The 21,598-nt window shown below is 38.0% G+C and overlaps 1 protein-coding gene across 1 annotated transcript in view; it reads left to right on the forward strand.

Annotated features, from left to right (window-relative positions):
• The window catches only part of Top1 (DNA topoisomerase I), a 74,724-nt gene that overhangs the window by 9,352 nt on the left and 43,774 nt on the right, over window positions 1-21,598 (forward strand). The window contains exons 3-4 of the mRNA XM_005082647.4: window positions 12,065-12,167; window positions 19,361-19,484. Coding sequence (XP_005082704.1) covers window positions 12,065-12,167; window positions 19,361-19,484 — 227 coding nt within the window. The remainder of the gene's footprint in view (window positions 1-12,064; window positions 12,168-19,360; window positions 19,485-21,598) is intronic.

Consider the following 21,598-nt stretch of genomic DNA (forward strand, 5'->3'; position numbering starts at 1 on the left):
AAGTCTGAATGAATTCCTCATCTATATGTTTATATTGCTTTATCCTAGATGATGTGCTAAGAGAATGTATCATTTAGAAATTCGGGCAGGTCCTCATTTTACTTGACCTCTTTAGTACTAAACAAAAGAGGAAATTTAAAAGTCCTGTGAATAGAATGAATTCTTATTTTATCTCTGTTCCTGAAACTATGAAGTAGTTTATATCTCTTATCTATTTGGCAAAATAGGTTGGCTTAAATTTACACTATTTCATGGACCAGCATCCTTTAAAAATGGTTACTGTTAGCTTCTAGCATGTTTCTTATACCAAGTTTACTCATTAAGTTATACTTAATAGTACTATAATCACTTCACTATAAATGATAGGGAATCTAAGATTGTATCTGCTATGTTAACTTTTAGTAAAATCAGATTAGAATTACGTTCCTTCCTGCATCCCAGTCACGGTTGTTTTCGCACTTGCATGTTCATGTTGGTGTAGGCTACAGCTTATAAATAATTGGACTCACGGCTAACTAAAACATTAATCTGCTGAAACAAAATGGTATTGCACCCTTGACAGTAGACAGACAGGTAAGCTCTTAACAACTTGAGTAAATTGTGTAAAGACTAGAAATAGGTCTATTTTAGTTTAGTTTCAAATATAATCATTTTTTGGAGATAGGGTAGGAAGGCTGAGGTGAAACAAATGGCAGATATTTAATCAATTGCTATTGCTCAGCAATGTTTGAAGGGCTCTGCATTACTCACTTCTACTTTAGAAATTTAGGCTCAGGTGTTAATTAGCTCACAGTTGTGTAATTTGTAACTAAACTGTAGAGCAAAGAGTTTAATCTACAGTTAGATGCCACAGTCTGAGTTAAATGTGAAACAGAACTGGGTGTAGGGGAGCCTGAGTGACAACTCTGGGATATCATGGCTGTAGTAAAAATATCCCTTAGACTAAGTTTCTGTTTGTGATGGCTCTTACGTAATTTGGTACTGGGCTGTGCTGTTCTTAAATGTGTCAGTGTGAGGGTGTCAGAAGCCCTGGAACTGGAATTAGAGGGTGTCAGAAGCCCTGGAACTGGAATTAGACAGATGTGTGCTGCCATGTAGGTGCTAGAAGTTGAACTGGAGCCCCCCTGAAAGAGCAGCCTGTGCTCTTAACCTCTGAGCCATCTCTCCAGCATCCCACTGTAACCTCTCTACACCCCCACCCTTTTTGAGACAGGGTCTTATTACTGTGTAGCTCTTAACTGTCCTGGAACTTGCTATGCAGTCCAGCCTTGCCTCAAAGTAAACAGATATGTTTGCCTTTGCTGTAATTAAAGGTGTGTGCCACCACCCCTAGCTTAATTCTTGGATTTTTTTGTTTTGTTTTGTTTTTTGAGACGGGTTTTCACTGTGTAGCCCTAGCTGTCCTGGAACTAGCTCTGTAGAACAGGCTGGCCTTGAACTCAGAGATCCGCCTGCCTCTGCCTCCTGAGTGCTGGAATTAAAGACATGCACCACCACCACCACCCAGCTAATATTTGGATTATTAAAGGTATGCATGTGCATGTATGTATGTTTGTGCTATGTTTCTAAATTTGTTCATTTATTTTATAGTACTGAGAATTGAACCCAGGGCTTCACCTACACATGCTACACAAGTGCTCTGCTGGTGAACCACATCTCCAGCCCATGGTTTGCTTTAGAAGTGCATCCTTCCAACTTTTTTCTCCTTTTCAGTTCCAGAACTCTTAGAGCCTTTCTTTAGCTAGGAACTACTGCCTGTGTCTTCTGACTTTGAAAGAGTTGTTAATTATGTCCTAGAATTTTGAAAACATTCTCAGTGAGAATTAATGTAAAATAAGAACTGTGTTATGGATTCACTTGAATTGGCTACTATTAAGGTGGATCTAGACTAAAAGTAAACCAACTTTCTTAAAGTGTACATTGAGACTGTTGGGAAAAGGGTGGAATTTTTTCACTGTTCTGACGGTAAGTTTCAGGTTTCTTAGTTTCTGGGGAGATTCACATATCCCTGGTACATGACCACACTTGTAAAGCAATAGAAAATACATGTGCACAGTATTAAGTATAATATTGATTTATGTAAACTCCAGCTTTCTGATGTGGTTCTATGGAAGGAAGAGTAAGCTTTAAAATAATGCTGATAAATACCTTTTTTAAAAATTAATCTGTTCAGTCAAATGGTTTCATTGTCTATTATGTTATTTTGTGGTACTCAGAGGCAAACCTAAGGCCTTGTACATGCTAGGCAAGTGCTAAGTGCTTTACCACTGAACTACATTCTAAGCCAATAGCTCTCAACTTTCCTAATGGTGTGACCCTTTAATAGAGTTTCTCATGTTGAGGTGATCCCCTGACTGTAAAATTATTTCATTGCCACTTAGTAACTGTAATTTTACTACTGTTATGAATTGTAAATATCTGGTATGCAATCCCTTTGAAAGGGATTGCAGCCCCAAAGGTGTCATGACCCACAGATTGATAACTGCTGTTGAAGTCCATTTATTTATATATTTATTCATTCATTTGTTTTGGAGACAAGGTCTTGCTATGTAGCCCTGGTTGGCCTGGAATACATTATGTAGGCTGGCCTCCAATTCACAGGGATCCACCTGTTCTGAGCTATTTGGATTAAAGGCATGTGCCACCAAGCCTGGGAGCCATTGCCTTTTTTGAGAGAAGGTCTTGTTAATTATCACAGCTTGGCCTCCAATTCTCAGTCCGCCTGTCTCTGTCTGCATTACCCTTAAGGGCCATTACATGTGGCTCTAATATCCATTATGTGAAATGGTTGTATATTTGTATGTCAGGAACAGAAATTTTTCTTTAACAAAAGTGCTGTGTGTACCTTCTTGAGGAAGGCAGCTTTTGATAGTTTATGCTGATTACACACCAGACTTGAGTACTTACTGTGTTTGAGGAGGAAGGTCATGCAGTTATAGCTGCTATAACGTCTCAAAGTCTGTTCATGAAAGTTGGTGTAGAGTCCAGGCCAGGCGTGGTGGTGCATGCTTTTAATCTCAGCACTTGGGAGGCAGAGACCAGCCTGGTAAATTCCAGGACAGCAAGGGCTATGGCGTAGGGGGAGGACTGGCTTCAAACATGGCTCAGAGTTTCCTTCTTTGCACCAGAAAGCTGTCTCTCCATTCTTTGTTTTTATGAAAACAAAAATTTCTTCTCATGCCTTGATTTGACTACTTTAAAATCTCAAAGATTATGAAATAGTTTTACAATTACTGTTTGTTGATTGTTTAGCATTCCTCTTCTACAAGATGGAATTGGTTTGCTAGGCAAATGTACCATTGAGCCTTTGCCACACACTCTCAGCCTGTATTTCCTCTTAGAAAGTGTTAATGTTGATGTTTGTATTGAGCATGACTGCATTAAAGTCCCTAAGAGGAATAGACTTTGTCAGGTGGACACCTACAGACTACAACTAAAATAATACAAGCATGCACTGCATAAGGTATTTTTAACTGATATTTTCTTAGAAATTTTTTAAATGCAAAACATTAATCTTGGGTGCACATAGAACATGTGTGTTATGTGTATATAAAGTGTGTTTATGGAAATGAGAACAGCTTTCAGGAGTTAGTCCTCTTCTACCTTGAGATGGGGTCTCTTGTGTTTGCTGCTGACTCACACGTTTCTAGGGGTGATTCTCCTGCATCTGCCACCTGTCTTGTCATGAGAGTGTTGAGATTACAGGTGCCTGCCTCTGCATCTGGCATTTTATATGGGTTTTCTGGTTGTGGCTAGCACTAGTACATGCTGAGCCATCTCCTTGGACCACCCTGGAAATTACTCAGACTTCTGAGTACATGATTGTTAGAGGAGCCCAAAATTCTATTTCTTTGTAAAGTCATTTTCGGGATCTCAGTATAGGAAAAATAATGAAGTATCTGTTTTATCTAATGTTGCCTTATCAGGCAAGGTGCCTAGGGTATGGTTTCTGCTTCAAGTGCACATGTAGAGCCTGAACTCTTTCTTTAACTTGTATGCAGTGTGACTAAGCTTCATAATGAAGATGATTAAATAATGCTTATTTATCAAAGAGGAGCATTTTTTGCTAAGGATACAGATACCAAGTTTATGATAAGCAGAGATGTGAAGCTCCTGAGACCTTTTCTATGCTACCCTCTCTTATGGATGGTGGGGAGTGTTGAGATAGAGTTTCTCTTTATATAACTTTGTCTTAGAACTCACTCTGTAGACCAGGCTGGCCTTGAACTCAGATCCTTGTGCCTCTCTGCCTTCCCAGTTCTGGGATTGAAGGGGTGCCAGCTTCTATGCTTCCTTAAGTAAAAGTTAAATGGTTTGCATCCAAGGTTATACACTAAATGAAAGAATAAGAATTTGATCATTTTTAACTGTAAAGTAAATGCTTCCTCTGTTTTTCAGTGCTCTGTGGTGGGGTTTAACTATGATACTATCTCATTCTTTTGAAAGGACAATTTCTCACTACTTCCAGGTAACTGTTGGATTCAAGTAGTCTTCCTTCAACTCCTGAGTCCCTAAAGGGACTATAGGTGTTCTCTACCTCAACCATCTTATTCTAAGGTTTTGCAAAATGTTTTGTAGGTTTGCTTTCTTTTTCATATAATTTGTGTGTTTGATTTTTGTTTTTGGTTTTTTGAGACAGGGTTTCTCTGTATTGTTTTGGAGCCTGTCCTGGAACACTCTGTAGACCAGATTGGTCTCGAACTCAGAGCTCCACCTGCCTCTGCCTCCGGAGTGCTAGGATTAAAGGTGTGCGTCACCAACGCCTGGCATGGTTTTCTTATGGAAAAGAAAACTTTATTTGGCCAGATGAGGCTAGAGGGAACTTGGTTTACAAATCTCTGGCTGGCTCCATTATCATTTTGAGATTAGGTTAGCTTTGTGAGATTTTCTTTTTCAACAGACCAAATTTTGTCAGATTTATTTGACTCAGATGTTTCTTATTTCTAGATATGTTGCCTTTTGTCTAAGAGGACTCTAGAACTACAAAATGAGTATTTCTATAATTTTTTAAATAAAACTTTTGGGAACCATATGGCTTTAGATAAACATAAATAACTGGGATTTAATTAACTAATTTGCAGTGCTGGGTTTTGAAGCCTAGGTTCTTATTCTTACAATGTATTAGACTTTTTAATATACTTCTGACAAGAATCAACTCCATCATTTCCTTACTGGCAGGAAGTATATCTTACTTAATTTTGATCAGTCATGAGAGGATGAATGTTTCAGCAATGATAATAATGACTAGCTGCTGTTGCCCATTTTAATTGCAAGTGGCCCATCTGCCAAGAGTTTAAAGTTCCCTTTTAGCTTCTAGTAAGATTTAACCCAAACTGCTTCTTCCACCTGAATTCAACCCCTGGGACTCATCTAGTGGCAGGAGGGAAATAGCTTACGAGCACAAAATAAGAAATAAATATAGAAAATAAAAGCAACAATATAATTACTCTTTGAAAGTTGATAATATAGAAATTCTGTTATAATTCTTAAGAACAGTCTTAATTTCCTCATTCTTTTTCTTAACTCTTTGTTGTGCCCTTAATGTTAGTCTTTCTTCTGAGATTGCTTCCTTTCACCTGTCACATGTGTTTTGGAAGTTTTTCTTTGTAACTTTACAGCCATCCTTTCATTCTCCATCTAGACTGTAGAGTTTAGAGATCCCTTGAAGGTAGCACTGATGGCTCAGAAGAGGAGGGGTCATGAGAGCACATGAGCTAGACATTGTGGAATTCTATTGACATAAGGATGCTATGTACCAGCTAGGTATACTTTATTTTCAAAAATGTCAAATTAAGCAAAATGCATATTTAATAAACAATACTTATTACCTTTGATGAAATGTGTATAATTTCCTTTTCATTAAAAATGGCCACATGGGCCCAAACTTGATGCAGGGGGAGGAGCTTAGTTTTGCCTCAACTTGATGTGCCATTCTTTTTTGACTCCCTTGGGAGGCCTGCCTTCTTCTGAGTGGAGATGGAGGAGTGGATGGGGGAGAGGGAGCAGAAGAGGAGGAAGGGGAAACTGGTTGGTATGTAAGATAAATGGGGGAAAAATAATTTTAAAAATGGCCACATGTTGAGAGTCTGCATGTTTCTGGCTCCTGTTCTAATGTTCCTTTCTCTTGTGTGCCTTGGCTCTTTAGGTTCATATATTAATTACATGGTTAGATTGTAAAGTATTTGAGTACAGAGTCCTCATCTGATCAGTCTTTAGTAGGGTGCTTTAGACTTAAGAATACGTGTAAGTGGTTGTAAATTAATTAGCCCTCACGATGTAAATCTGAATCTGATAGTACAAGGATCCCTTTTAGTTTGCACGCTAATTGGCGAATCCTGTGTAATGCTAGCTAGAAACTGCTTTTAAAGTGGGAAAAAGATGGGAGATCGTCATTGGTTCTTTCAGGTTTATTTATATGTGTGTATACATGTCTGTGACCATGGAATCAAGGCAGTTATTATGATCTCACCCAACATGAGTGCTGAGAACTGAACTCAGAACCTGGAAGTTTCTTTCCTTAAAGGCCTTTTTAACCTCAGAGAGGAATATTTTAGATAATAATAACAAAAGATGTTGATTTCTGGTCTTGTCTATTCATTTACTTATGTGTCTTTCTGGAGTAATTTTATTTAAATTGTAGTGAAGAAGTGTCATACTTTTTCTTTTTTTTTTTTTTTCTTTTTTCTTTTTGGTTTTTCGAGACAGGGTTTCTCTGTATTGTCTTAGAGCCTGTCCTGGAACTCCGCTCGGTAGACTAGGCTTGGTCTTGAACTCTCAGAGATCCACCTGCCTCTGCCTCCTGAGTGCTGGGATTAAAGGCGTGCGCACCACCACAGCCCAGCCTTATTTTCCCTTTTTTTTTTAAATGACTTTAGGGGTCTTTGTGGTTTCATTTAGCATTTTCAAATGCTAAGAATTGAAACAGGTGTTGGTGGTGTGTGTTAGCATGTGTGTGTGCAGCCACACATGCATATGTTCTGCATAAATAAGTGGAATGCACATGTAGCAACCATTGGGTAACTGAATTCACTGTGAATAAGATTTTATGGTGATATAGTACACAATGGTTGACACCATTAATTTCTTAGCTATCTGCCAAGTTTATTGCTGTTTTTCTTTGCATTTGATAGATATTTGGAGTGTCACATTGTTTTCACAAATGTTTTAGCAATATCTATTCTTTAAAGTCATTAGTATATTCTCTACAAACAAGTTTTTTTGCTATGCATGGGTAGAGTTCTCTGTGCTCTTACTGACTTTACTTTCTACTTCCTGCCTCCTCCTTTGATCAATGTCTTGGTCAGATGTCCCACTATTGCCTTAAATACTTGGCGTCATTTAGACACAAAGTCTCAGTTTTGGGGCATAACTTTCTGTTTTTACTAGGGCCTCTTGTTCTTCCAGCTCTTACAATCTTAAGATGAGAATTTTGTTATACTCTTCCTCTTCATTCTTTACACATGGAATTCTTAGAACTGATTTCAGCTTCTATTTTACTGAACGCCCTTGTGTAGAGTGCAGCCTTCCCGTCAGCCTGATTCCAGAGCCGCATCAGTCCCAAATGAACACACAGGAGGCTATATTAATTATTAAGCTGTTGTCTGTTTGCTTGTTTCTTACTGGCTATCTCTGACTTAAGTATTTACCCCATAATTGTTAATCTAAGTATTTCTCTTACCGGAGCAAGGGGACCAGACCCCTTTCTTATTCCTATGGCAGCTACATGATGTCTCCCTGTGTTTCTCTTTCCAAGAATTCTCCTTGACTCCTAGTCCCACCTATCTTGCTTTCCCTATTGGCCAACAGTGCTTTATTCAACAACCAATAAGAGACAGATTTACAGACTGGCTTCTCCCATCAAACTTGCATGTTTTTTCCATTGTTCTTAGTCTCTTTGCTATCTCTGTCTTCTGGGTTCTTACTAGCTAGTAATTTTTCTTTTCTATTTTCTTTTTTTTTGGATTTATTTATTACATATACAGTGTTCTGTCTACATGCCAGAAGAGGGCACCAGATTGAATTGTAGATGGTTGTGAGCCACCATGTGGGTGCTGGGAATTGAACTCAGGACCTCTGGAAGAGCAGCCAGTGCTCTTAACCTCTGAGCCATCTCTCCAGCACCCTTCCTTTTTTTTTATACACATGCCTTTCAGCTAGTTTCCCCTCAGTATGATTATTTTTGTCCTTTTTCAGATTAAAGTAACTGTCAACCTAGAGTAGAATACTCTGACCCTGGATTAATATTATCTATTAAACTATCTTTTGGCACCTAGAGTGGTGACAAAGGTCTGTTAACCCAGTACTCAGGAGGCGGAGGCAGAAGGATCTTCTTGAGTTTTGGAGACAGCTTGAATTATATAGCAAGACCTTATTAAAAAACACAAGGACTGGGGATATAACTCAGTAGAAAAACTTGTCAATGTAGATTTTGGATTTGATCCTTAGCCCCAATCCCAAACAAAATTATCTTTTGTTCTTTGCGTCCTTAGTGCAAATTCTCTCTTGTAATTAGGTTTTCTTCCTTTACCTTTATACAACAACAAAAAAGGATTAGAAAGTGAAGGCAGGTTTAAGGAGTCCATTAATACCCAGATAAAGATTTAACAGGTATTTATTTGGGTAACCAGCCCCTCTTCTTGGTCATGTCTGCATACCTGAAGCCACAGGTCCAGTGGTGGAACTAGATGCTACTGCAGGAAAGGAAAATGCTTAGAGATCCTGTTTATTATGTAAAGTTTCAAAGATACACACAGTGTGTAACAGGGTAGTTTGATGCTCCTATGTACCTGTCACTTAGCTTCAATAGCTGGCAACTTTTTGCTAATATTTTAACAGTCTTTATAGGTCTTGATCCCATCCCAATTTACTCAGAAATACATCTTCAGTATGTATCTTTTAGAGGTTTTTTGTTTTTTGGTTTTTTGAGACAGGGCTTCTCTGTAGCTCTGGCAGGTTTGGAACTCACTCTGTAGCTTTGGCTGGCCTTGAACTCAGGGATTGCTCTGCCTCCCAGCGGGATTAAAGGTGTACACTACCACTGCCAGGCTAGCAGTTTCAACTTCTCAATTTACCTAATATACATATCACCTCTTCAGTTACGTCAATAATATTCAGTTTTTTAAATGATTGTTTAACATCTGTTTTCTATGTGGGCAGTGCTACTTGTGTACTGATTCAAATCTACTTCTGTAGATTTGTCTTTAGATATCAAGTCTGCCTTGTAGAACTCAACTGAATAGATATATAGAATTCAGCAGACATTCACATATTACATTTTCAGTTAAATTGTATGGGGACTATGGAACACATGTTCTGGTCAGAAGACAACCTGTGGAAGTCATTTTGCACATAATTGTCAGGTTTGGCAGCAGGCACTTTTCCAGCTTTGCTACCTTGCCAGCCATAGAGATTTTAATCAAGAACTTTGCTTTTTTTTTTTTTTAAATCTGTAACAGCATTTGTAGCACAGTTTGAGAATATACTAGATAGACTTGTGTTTTTGGCTGTCCATGGATTTATTTACCACCTGCCCTAATTTTCTCCCTGGATAGTTTTCACAGTTTAAGAAATCATTTGTTTTCAAAGGTGTTCTTTTTAGGAAATGGTTTCCTGTGCTTATGCATTCAAGGGTATTTCCCACTTTCTCTTCTTGAGGTTCAGTGTGGATGGGTTTATATTGAGGTCTTTGATCCATTTTGGCTTGTTTTGTTCATGGTGATAGATATGTTTTTGTTTTATATGTTTAGCTTCTTTGTCAAAAATTAGATGTTCGTAGGTGTGGGTTAATATCAATCAGGGTCTTCCGATTTGATTCCATTGGTTCATCTGACTGTTTTTATGCCAATTTCGAACAGTTTTCATTACTATAGCTCTATAGTAGAGCTTGAAGTCAAGGTTGGTGATACCTCCAGATGATCCTTTATTGTACAGGATTTTGGCTATCCTGGTTTTTTCCCCTCATGTCGTCTTAAAAGACACTTAGGGTAAATGAGAATAGGAAAGAACCAGTGGGAGTGAGGATAAGTACAGGTAATGAAGGAGGGGATATCTGTATTTTATATGCATGTGCGAAATGTTATAATAAGGCCTAGGATGTAGCTCTGTGGTAGAGTGTTTCCTTAATACTAACAAAAAGTGGGGATAGACAATGTAATAATGAAACCCACTGCTTTGTACAATCAACATACATCAGAACAAAACAAAGAATACCTCTGTAAGAGAACTGGGGGTAGGGGAGGACAATTGATATTTTGGTAAGCAAAGTTCATATCAAGAGAAAAATTGATTAAATTTAGACACATTTTTAAAGACTGGTTATGTGGGCTGCAGAGATTACTTAGCAGTTAAGATCACTGGTGCCTCTTCAGAGGACCTGGGTTTGATTCCCAGCACCCACACAGCTCACAACTACCAGTTACTCTAGTTCCAGAGAATCCGATTTCCATTTCTGGACTCCACAGACAGGCACTGCATGCACATGGCACATAGATATACATGCAAGCAAAATACCTGTGCACGCAAAATTTTTTAAAAAGGCTCATTATGATAGTTCACTTTTATAATCCCTAACACTTGGGTGTCTGATGTAAGAAAGAGGGTATCCATCCATAATAGCAAGCAATACTAACAGAAAATATTCATAATATCCTAATACATGTGGCCAAAAAAATTGCAATTCAGAAATAAATAAATATATATATATATATATATATCTGTACAACTCAGTAGTTAGATGCATGCAGATTCACACAGACACACATACAAACACTACAGTGGGTGAAATTGGAATAGATAACTTGACCAAAGTATGTGAATAGTCAATAAGCAGAGATAGTCTTCATTAAACATCAGCTAATCATGAGAAAAACAGTGATTAAAACCACAACGAGGGGTCTAGCTCAGTGGATAAGAGCACTTGCACTTGAAGAGGACCTAGGCTTGGTTCCCACGACTCCAGTTCCAGAGGATTCAGTGCTCTTAAGGCTTCTACGGGGATCCAGCACAGACTCATAGTGCATTACATACATGCAGGCAAAACACTCGTATGTGTAAAATAAAAAAATCTTTGAAAAACACAATGAGGTAGTATATATATCTTAGTCACTGATCTATTGCTGTGAAGAGACACCATGACTAAGGCAGTTCTTACAAAATAAAGCATGTAATTGTGGGTTTGCTTACAGTTTCTTAGGTTTAGTCTATCATCATCATGTCGGGGAGCATGGCAACAGGCAGGCAGGAAGGAACTAACTTAGAGCTACATCCTGGTAAAGAGAAATGGGCTTTTGAAACCTCAAAACCAACCCCTTGTGACATACCTACTTCATCAAGGCCACACCTTAATATTTTCAAATAGTGCCATTCCCTGATGACTAAGCATTCAAATATATGAGTCTATGGGGGTCATTCTTATTCAAGCCACCACAATATCCCTTTCTGAGCAGGAAAAATTAAGACAATAGTGATTATATTAGCTAGGCATTGTGATGCACTCAAGAGGCAGGGGTGGGCAAATCTCCGAGTTTGAGGCCAGCCTAGTTTCATACAAAATTCAGGCCAACCTGAGCTGCATAACAAGACTTTGTCCTAAAAAGAAACAAAAAAAAAAAGCCAAGACTGATCATTTTAGATGTTACTGATGATTTGTAGCAGCTAAGAACTCTGATGATTTTGTCATGACATATATGATAGTACAACCACTTAGAAATATATAATTTAGCACTTTAGGTTAAAAGTACTTTTTTAAATATGACCTGGCATTTTACTTCATTTAGAAGCAAATGTCCACCAGTGTGAGTCATAAATTGCAGTGTACCCATATAATGGATGTCACTCAGCAGTAAATGAAACCATGGAGACCCATTAGTGGTAGAGTGCTTATCATTCATAAGTTCCTGGATTTCAGATAGAGCAATAGGATGTCTTTGTGAAATCTTCCACCAGTAGTATGTGCTATTATGGCCACTTTGCCATTTGACTTCTGTTTCTACGTCTGTTTGTTAAGGTAGGGAGGCAAAAGATAACTTAGGATTTCTTGTAACTGACTTGTCTCTTATGTTTGCAGATTCTCACAAACACAAAGATAAACATAAAGATCGAGAACACCGGCATAAAGAGCACAAGAAGGATAAGGAAAAGGATCGGGAAAAGTCAAAGCATAGCAACAGGTAAGGGATAACCAGGGCTCATCACTCAATAGGGAGTTGCCTACCTTGATTCCCATGGATAGCTAGCAGCTTGAGGTGAGGCCAAATAGCATGGGTAGCAAAGTAAGAAACTGACTGTATTTGTTGGAGTTGTTAAAAAGAATGCTTTGATAATTCAGGCCTCACTTGGGATGTTATTGTTTAGATCAAGATATATAAAGCAAGCACATTGAGTTTTCTTTCAATATACATTTCATAGTAACTATAGATATGTTGTAATAGGCTGCTTAATCAAACGTACAGAGCTTACCTTGGTAAAACATGATTTGATGTCATTGTTTCCTATATTTATATTTTAAACTTTATTTTAAAACTACTTGACTAGTTTGTCTTATTGTCAGTAGATGAGAAAATTTCTATCTTTTTGCAATAAGTTATAAGTTTAATATTCTCTAGTGAGAACATTTCTTCCCAAATCATGTACTCCTCCTGATTTTCCTACTACAGTCATTTCTTATAACTTGATCAGCTAATTTATTTTGTTTACTCTTTGTTTAAAGTTTGCTTATTTTATGTATATGAGTAACCTATCTGCAAGTATGACTTTATGTCAGAAGAGGGCATCAGATCCCACTATAGGTGGTTGTGAGCCACCATGTGGGTACTGGGAATTAAACTCAGGACCTTTGGAGGAGCAGCCAGAGCCCTTAACCTGAGCCATCTCTCCAGATCTCTATTTTGTTTACTCTTATTATTAATCTTAGCACTTAAAATGAATTTTGGTTCTTGTGCATTTTGCCTTCTCCAGTTTACATTTGTCCAGCTAATAGTAATATCTACCGAAGTAGATTTGAGAGCAAAGAATATTGCCAAGGATTAAAGAACCTTATTTCATGATATAGAGGATATAACCGTTACATCTGCTTCTGTAGTACTGTCAGAATCTCAAAATATGAACACAATATGAACACACATAAACAATTAGAATTTTGAATTAATAATTTTAGACAACGCCACCATGTCCAGCCTAGATTTAGACAGATTTTGGTCTTAAAATTTTCATGGAAATAATAAACCAGTAGTCTTTTTGCCCCTAAGCATTAAAAGAACTTAGCCTGAGTTTCTGTGACTGTAAGTCTCTAATTCATATGTGACTAAGTTTAGGAGGCCAGTTAAGCAGATCAGTGTTTAATCACAGAAATAGAAAGCAAACTATGGACAGAGTAGTCACATTTTTATAGTTCAGATTTTTAAAAAACACTTTGAAAGAAAAGGACTGTTTTTCTGGCTCCCAAGGTACTACTGGGCTTATAGTTTGGCCAGACAGCTCTCTTAGTCATTTGTAGTCAGATTTTCTTTACTACTAGGTGTGATATTGAAAAGCACCGTAAAACAAAAAGCCAAGTTGTGTCATTCACAAGCTTTGTCCTAATCCAAGTATTCAACTTCTTTGTTCCTTTTTGGTTGACTGTGGATAATAGTACCTGCCTTGGCAAGCTTTTGGATTTGTTTAGGAACGTGATAACTCATTATAAACTGTAATATGCTAAGTAATTAAGATAATGATGGTGACAGTGTCAGTTACTACAAAGCCTAATAGAAGATCGTGTAAATAAATTGCAGCTGTCAGTTTTTATAGTGGGATCTAATTCAGTAGCTAATTATTGATACATCTAATTTGGAGCTATGGTATTTTCAGTTATTTCTACTCTTATTGTAGTGAATACTAATCATTGCTTTTAAGATTTCATGGTGGAGGCAAATTTGTTTTTTTTTTTTGAGACAGGGTTTCTGTATAGCTCTGTAGACCAGGCTTATCTTGAACTCAGACCCACCTGCCTCTGCCTTTCCAGTGCTGGGATTAAAGGTGTGTGTCACCATGCCCAGCTCACAGAGACTACAGTTGAAACTAGCCCCTGAAAATAGTTAATGATCACACAAGGAAGAAAGGTAATGGCTAGAAAAAGAGGTATTCCTTCTGGACACAGTGGCACTTGGCTTGGGAGGTAATGGCAAGAAGGTTCACCAAGTTTCAGGCCAAACTGAGCTATAACTGTCTCCAATATAATAATTCTGAACCACTCATTCTGTTCATAAGTTTCAAATTGTATGACTTTCTGAATACTTTCAGGAAATACAACCCTGGGGCTGTATTCATCTCTATCCAGTATATATCCTGGATATCTATGTATTCTCATTGTGTTCATCAGTAGATCATATATCAAGACATTATAGTTCAGTTTACTTTTATCTAATGCTATTTAAGTGTGAGAATAGTGATGCAGCAATTAGTATATATCAAAACAAGCAGTAAAGTGTTTCTTGTAAGTGAAAGGTAAAGTTCTCAAAGGAGAGAGAGAATAATTATGTGCTGAGACTTACAGGAAATTGTTATTGTTGATTTAATCCCTCATATACCTAGTTTATAGATCATTTTATTATAGATATGCTTGTATAAGAAATACCAACCTCTACCCTACCCCTGTATATAGAGTTGGGTACTATCTGTGGTTTTCACATCCAAGGTGGGCAACTGTGGTAATTCTAAAGAGAAGAGTCCTTGTAATTTTGCTTAGTAGCCTAATGATTGTAACACGAAAAATAAAAGACCTAGAGACAGATATTGGGGTTCAGCTGAAGATCAGAGAAGCAAAGCAGCCAAGCTAGTAGATCTTATCTCTACCCAACTGAAATGGCATTCCTGTCCCCATGAATCCTCAGTGGCAAAAGGCTCTTCCTCCTCTTATTCCTTTCTCTGCCTAGCCATATCCTCCTGTCTCTACCTCTCTATTGCTGGGATTAAATGCGTGTCATCCCAGGTGCTGAAATCACCTTTGTGTGACCTGTAGTCAATGTGGCCTTGAACTAACAGATCTGTCTACTTTTTAATCCTGAGATTAAAGGTGTGTGCCTGGCTTCTATGGCTGTTTTGACCTCCAATGCCTTTAATGAATCGCAAATAGTGTATCACCACAAATGATAGTGAATATTAAGTAGCCACCATGCCTTAGAGCTTTTTGAAAACTAGCTGCTGCACTATTTTTCCAGAGACAACTTTGAAGTTACCTGGAATAGTTTCATTTAAAGCATTAAAGCTTTATTTATCTGCCTGCTTTCCTTGAAAAACCATTAATTTCATTCCTTCTGTAGCTTGGAAGCTAGACTCAGCTCTCTTGTAGGAGTACCCAAGATTCAATTGTCTGTGACCTTCAGGGTCTGCTGCTTTGTATAGCTGGCAAGCATCAATAGCTAAGTCTTATTCTCAGAAGATGAGTAGATTTCTAATAAACCTAATAGTATTTATTTATTTGCTTGCTTGCCTGCTTGCTTTGTTTGGGAAGTAATAGAATGGTCAAGTTCTTGACTCTGGAACCAGACTGCCTGAATTTAAGTCCTCATTCTTTCTCATTAAATGTTTTTCTCTGAGCAAGTTATTTGAGTTTCTGTGCTTTAATTTCCAGACATGTGAAGTGGAGATACCAGTACTATTTTCAGGGTTTTGTCGTAGCAAGATGTGTATGTATTATATGCTACTATTCTTCTATTTGCTAAATACTTTAATAGTCCATAAGGAACAGATTTTGATGTCTTCCCATAGTCAACATCTAGCTTCCCAGAATATCCCAGACTCCAGGTTTGCAAGGGTCCACCCCCATTTAAGTTTTCCTTATAAAAGTAAATAATTTTCTAATGCAAGAGAGAAATGCCTTATCTTCCTTGGTTCTTACTGCCATCCCCTTGCTTGTCTCAGGATTATTACAAAATTGACTATAATAAGGGTTGTAAAAACAAGTACAGCCATATGTGATGCATGCCTTTAATCCCAGCTGAAGGCTAGCCTACATAGTGATTTTCAGGCTAGACAGGGTTGCATAATAAGACTTCATCTCAAAACCCAAAATACACACATGTACTACACATGCACGCATGCGTAACATCAAAAACCAAGTATAATGCTTGATCAGAGGATAGTGTGGAGAGTAGATAGTCATTAAGATGACTGCATTTGTTTCCAGAGTTTGCTTTTATGAAAATTTATGTAGGAGACTAAGTGTTTAGACTTTGTTATAGGGTTTTTTCTTTATTATAATACTTTTTATTTTTTTGATTTTTCGAGTCAGGGTTTCTCTGTATTGTTTTGGAAGCTGTCCTGGCACTTGCTCTGTAGACCAGGCTGGTCTTAAACTCACAGAGATCCACCTGCCTCTACCTCCCAAGTGCTGGGATTAAAGGTGTGCCACCAACGCCCAGCTTATAGTACTTTTATAATAGAAGGTAAACATAGTGACAACAAAACTGTGTATATTATTAGGTATATGCCATCTAATGAGTCAGGTTTTAGGCTCAGCAATATACTTATATGTTAAATTCTATTTTAGATTTATTACGTGTACACTGTTCTGTTTTCTATCTGTATGTATGCCTTCATGCCAGAAGAGGGCACCAGATCTTGTAGATGGTTCTGAGTTACCATGTAGTTGGTGGAAATTGAACTCAGGACCTGTGGAAGGGCAGCCAGTGCTCTTAACCTCTGAGCTATCTCTCCAACCCCAAGGATTAATTTTTTTATACTGGTTATGGGATAAGTTTTTTGATACAACATTTTACTTTGGGCTGGACAGTGGTGGCACATGCCTTTAATCCCAGCATTTGGGAGGCAGAGGCAGGCAGATCTCTCTTGAGTTTGAAGCCCGTCTAGTTCCAGGACAAGCTGTTACAGAGAGAAACCCTGTCTTGAAAAACAAAACAAACAAACAAAAATTGCACTGTGGTAGAAACATACAAGAACACAGCAAGTAGAGTGATAATACTGTTAGTGAAGAAATGTGGCCACTGTGTTTCATCAGCATTTTCTGTGCCATTTAGCCTTTTTGGTTTGCTGATGTAGAAACCTGTAGTTTATATGTATAACTCATAAATAACAGCTAATGAGAGCTGGAGGAGAATGTAAATGAGGGAGGAATATGTTAACAAGGCAAAGTGGGCATTTCCTCTCCTCTGTCATACATAGTACCTGCATTTCTTCTGTACCTGTAGTCCTGTTTCTGCTAGTCTTCCCTTCCAGGTAAGATGCTTGTCTTAGCTGTGCTACTTTTGTGCATAAAGGTGGGTGTAACAGTGGGTAATCTGATCCATATTCTGTGACTTAATTTAATGCCATTACTTTTTGTACTGTATTTGTCTTCTTTATAGACAAATATCCTTTTAGGAAACAGCTTCAAAGGAAACTTCTTGGGCCTCTTGAGATCATTGCCAGTGAAACCTGCTTTTTCTGCTCTTGAGTTAAACAAGTGGCAAATGAGCTCATAAACTTATAGGTCTGACTATCCCTATTGGTTGGGCTTATTATTAGCACTCCTGCACCTGGGATGAACCCCCAATTCATATATTCATATCATTGAACTTGAGTTCTGTTTTGCTTAGCTATGGAATCCATCAGCTCCTGCAATGAGCAAATGCATTAACTGTTCAGCCAGGTATATGGGAGAAAACGACTGCATTGTTTTGCAGCATGTGGTTTTTGCTGCTAGTCTATGTTTCTGTCTGCATTTACAGTCAAAGGCATTTTACATAGTCTTGTTGGAATCTGCTAGGAGTATTCTGTATGTATACTTACAGTAAGTCAACAAATATTTTTTAATAGTTACACAATTTGAAATAACACAATTTCCTCTCTTGTTTAATTATTTAGATTATATCCATTTTCCCATTTTTCTTATTTTCTTTTTCCTTTTGGTTGCTATGATAAGTACTAAAATAAACATCTTTGTGTTTAACAATATTTCCATAAAAGAAATTTCTGAAGATAGATCCCATATGATAATGTATGATCATTTTAATGGCTCTTGCCTTATAATGTAATATTTTGCTTTCCAAAATAGGAATTGTGTTTTTACAGTGCTGCTAGTATGACCATCTCTGTTTCAAAGCAAGACTTGGAAATAATGAACATAGAACTTGTCCTTGATGGATCTCTTCTTATTATGTGGAAGAGGCAAGCAGGGCTTATAAACTTTATCTAGAAGTAACTAGTCCTTCCTTTGAAGCTAGTGGGACAACTTTCAGGATGTGGGGCCAGTCACTTTACAACATTTTGTCTTGAGTCTGGCGTAGCCACCAAATACATTTTAGGTAAGGTGGATTGAATCCTCCTACATTAGATGTGACTGTTGGAGACAGAACTGTCATTGTATTTTTTGATATTAGAAACTTACAGAAATAACACTAAACTTGCTGTATAGTCTATCATTTTTAAATAATGTTCTGAATTCAGTCACTTGTAGAGCTTCCATTATGTAGAGTTTATCTGCCTGCTTCTGTGGGGCCTAATAGAAAAGCTTAACTTTTCCCTTTTAATTTTGAATTTGTTTTTCTTTGATAAATTATCCAAAATCTTGGACATTCTTTCTCTGACAACTCTGGGCTTTCTTACTTGTTCTCTAAGACACTCCCCCACACCTTTCTGCCATGGAACTGCTTGTGACTTTTTCTGGACCTACATTGCTGAACATGCTGGCCTTATTCAACAGCATGGCTTTCTGTCTTCTTCTCTCTCTCTCTCTACCTTTCTCTGGCAGGTACCAAGATTTTCTACTTGCGTGCCCTAAGCTTCCTTCTGAGTCTGTTTCAAGTTCTTTTGTTAATTAGAGTAAGAACTCAAAAGTGGAGAACTCCAAATTCTCAGGTAATATGTGGCAACTATAAAGGAGTCCTAAAGAAGCTTCTGTGACAACAGGAAACAAGTGACTATGTTCAGGACTTTAGCAACCTTATTTCTAAGTTGCTGAGTCAACATGTTGAGAGGCACCATCTCTCAGGTCTCATTTGACCTGTGTCATCCTCACAGAGTCATGAAGTAAGGTTATATCATGAAATGTTTTTTCCTTTCCAGTTGTTTACTGTGCTCCTAATACAGCAGTGCAGTTACACACTGGGTATACTTCTTTGTGCTTCTGGTGCATCATGGGCTCCTGTCCCAGCAGCAGTTTTTACCTAGGAGCTGAGGGGAGATCTAAACAAAATCCTGATGATTTCTTTTGGTGTTTCTGGTTAAACTTTGTGAACTAACCCAAGAGGGACCTCTAATACAGCCAAGAGCCTTTAATCTTTTGTTGGGACTATCCAAGCATTATTACAAGTTTTCATGGTTATGTCATTTTAAGTTGATCTTGTGGTCTTAACTCTAGGCTAACCCTTTGTCTTATTTTTAACAGTGAACATAAAGATTCTGAAAAGAAACATAAAGAGAAAGAGAAAACCAAACACAAAGATGGAAGCTCAGAAAAACATAAAGACAAACATAAAGACAGAGACAAGGAAAAACGAAAGGAGGAAAAGGTATATAACTTTCCTTTAGGGGAAAAAGGGGGAGTTAAGATGTACTTTTATTTTGATCACTTTAGAAGCAGGTAATGAAAGTACCTTTAAGATACACACACACACACACACACACACACACACACACACACACACACACACACACACACACACACACACACACACACACATACATATACTGGTAGTAAAACAGTCTGTAGGAAGACTTCAGAGTTAGCAGGCGGTACTGTGGTTACTGCCCAGCCCACTGCTTCTTTGCATGTACTCACTAAACTTCCTACTTCTTCCCAAAAAAAAGACTTTAGAATCAACCTGTTGAAACTATAAAAATTAAATCATTTACCACCAGGTCTTTCACAATACAGTAAACCCGTTTATTTTATACTACAGCGAGGAAATAGTTTCTGGGGACACCATCTTTCTGTATTAGGGAAAGTTCTGATTTTTGGAAGAAGGCCTAAAGCTTTATTGGGTCTCCTTTTGGTGAAGATTGAAGATTCTGGGGTTGGGTATATACCTACTTGGTAGAGTGTTTGACTAGTATGCAGGAAGACTTTGGTTTGATTTCCAGCACCACCTATACCAGGTATATTGGTACATGCCCATAATCCCAGCATTTGGGAGGTGAAGACGGGAGGAATAGTAATTCAAAGTCATCTGGGCTACTGTGTGAGTTCAAGGTGATTTTTCAGCCTGGGATGTATCACTCTCTCAAAAAAAGAGAAGATTGAAGATTCTTGAATGAAAAGACTCAGACATGGTGAAACAGAATGTGGAACAAGACACCTTTGTTCATTCCTGACTTGCTGTCCTTAACTTTCCCTGAAGTAGCTAATTTACTGATTGTTTTGTGCCTTTCCAGAGAGACCGGTGGATACAGAGCTCTGAGGGGCATCCCTTTGTGTGTATGTGTGAAGATTTTTGAAAGATACATTTTTTCTGACAAGCATAAAAACGAAAGCTGAAGGAGATGGGGAAAGTAGATATAATAGTTCTGCCTAAATCAAAGAGGACAGGAGATAGACTAGTCCATTCTCTTTTGATTTGAGTTTATTTTCTCTGCATTGCCGGCAGCAAATTTTGAGTAGTGAATATATTTATTGGGGAAATAAGATTACTATTATTTTAAGATTAAAAAGTTGCTGCTGTTTTGGCCAGTGGTTGGTGGCTCACACCTTTAATCCCAGCACTCAGGAGGCAGAGGCGGGCAGTTCAAGGCGCCTGGTCTACAGAATGAGTTCCAAGACAAACCCTCCAAAGCGATACAGAGAGCCCCTGTCTCGAAAAACCAAAAAAAAAAAAGTTGCTGTTTTGGGGCTGGAGAGATGGCTCAGAGGTTAAGAGCAGAGCATTGACTGTTCTTCAGGAAGTCCTGAGTTCAATTCCCAGCAGCCACATGGTGGCTCATAACCATCTGTGCCCTCTTGTGGCCTACTGGGATACATACAGGCAGAATACTATACAAAATAAATAAATAATCTTAAAAAAATAATGCTTTTTTAAAAAAGTTGCTGTTTTGAGTAAGACCTTTCTCAGTCAGCTTCACCTAAAATTGTCAACACCAGTGTGGGATTAAAAGTCAAGGTCTTTAGTTGACCCACCATAGTTTTGCTAATGAGAAGAGTCAGTCCAGGATCAAAATGCTCCAGAATAGCCTGGCATGGCCTTAGCCTTCCTGAATAGTCAACCGCTGTGATTATTAGAACAAGACATGTATAATAGTGGGCCTATCAACATGTCTTAGAGGAGGCTAGGGACTCATGAGGCCTCATTCCTCCTTCAAGACTTGACATCCATTAAAGGTTATTAGAGGAAAGAGACATTTTCTCCGGTGGTGTAGGCACTAGGTGGGGTGCCTGTACTCCTGTAAGCAATCCTCATTCACCTCAATGAGACACCCAAAAAGAAAGAAGACAAGACATGGCAATGGAAAGGACTGGTTGGAAAGGGAAGGGGATCAGTGGAGCTCAGATGAGGAGCTACGAATACATCAGAATACCTTATAAACTTGTATAAATGTCATAACGAAATCTATTTTATGAATAATTAATATGTGCTAATAAAATTTTTAAGCCCTTCCCCCATTTGGCGGTAACATTCTTGAATAAGAGATT

Source organism: Mesocricetus auratus, unplaced genomic scaffold (genome assembly GCF_017639785.1).
Source record: "Mesocricetus auratus isolate SY011 unplaced genomic scaffold, BCM_Maur_2.0 Super-Scaffold_100028, whole genome shotgun sequence".
NCBI classification, from domain to species: domain Eukaryota; kingdom Metazoa; phylum Chordata; class Mammalia; order Rodentia; family Cricetidae; genus Mesocricetus; species Mesocricetus auratus.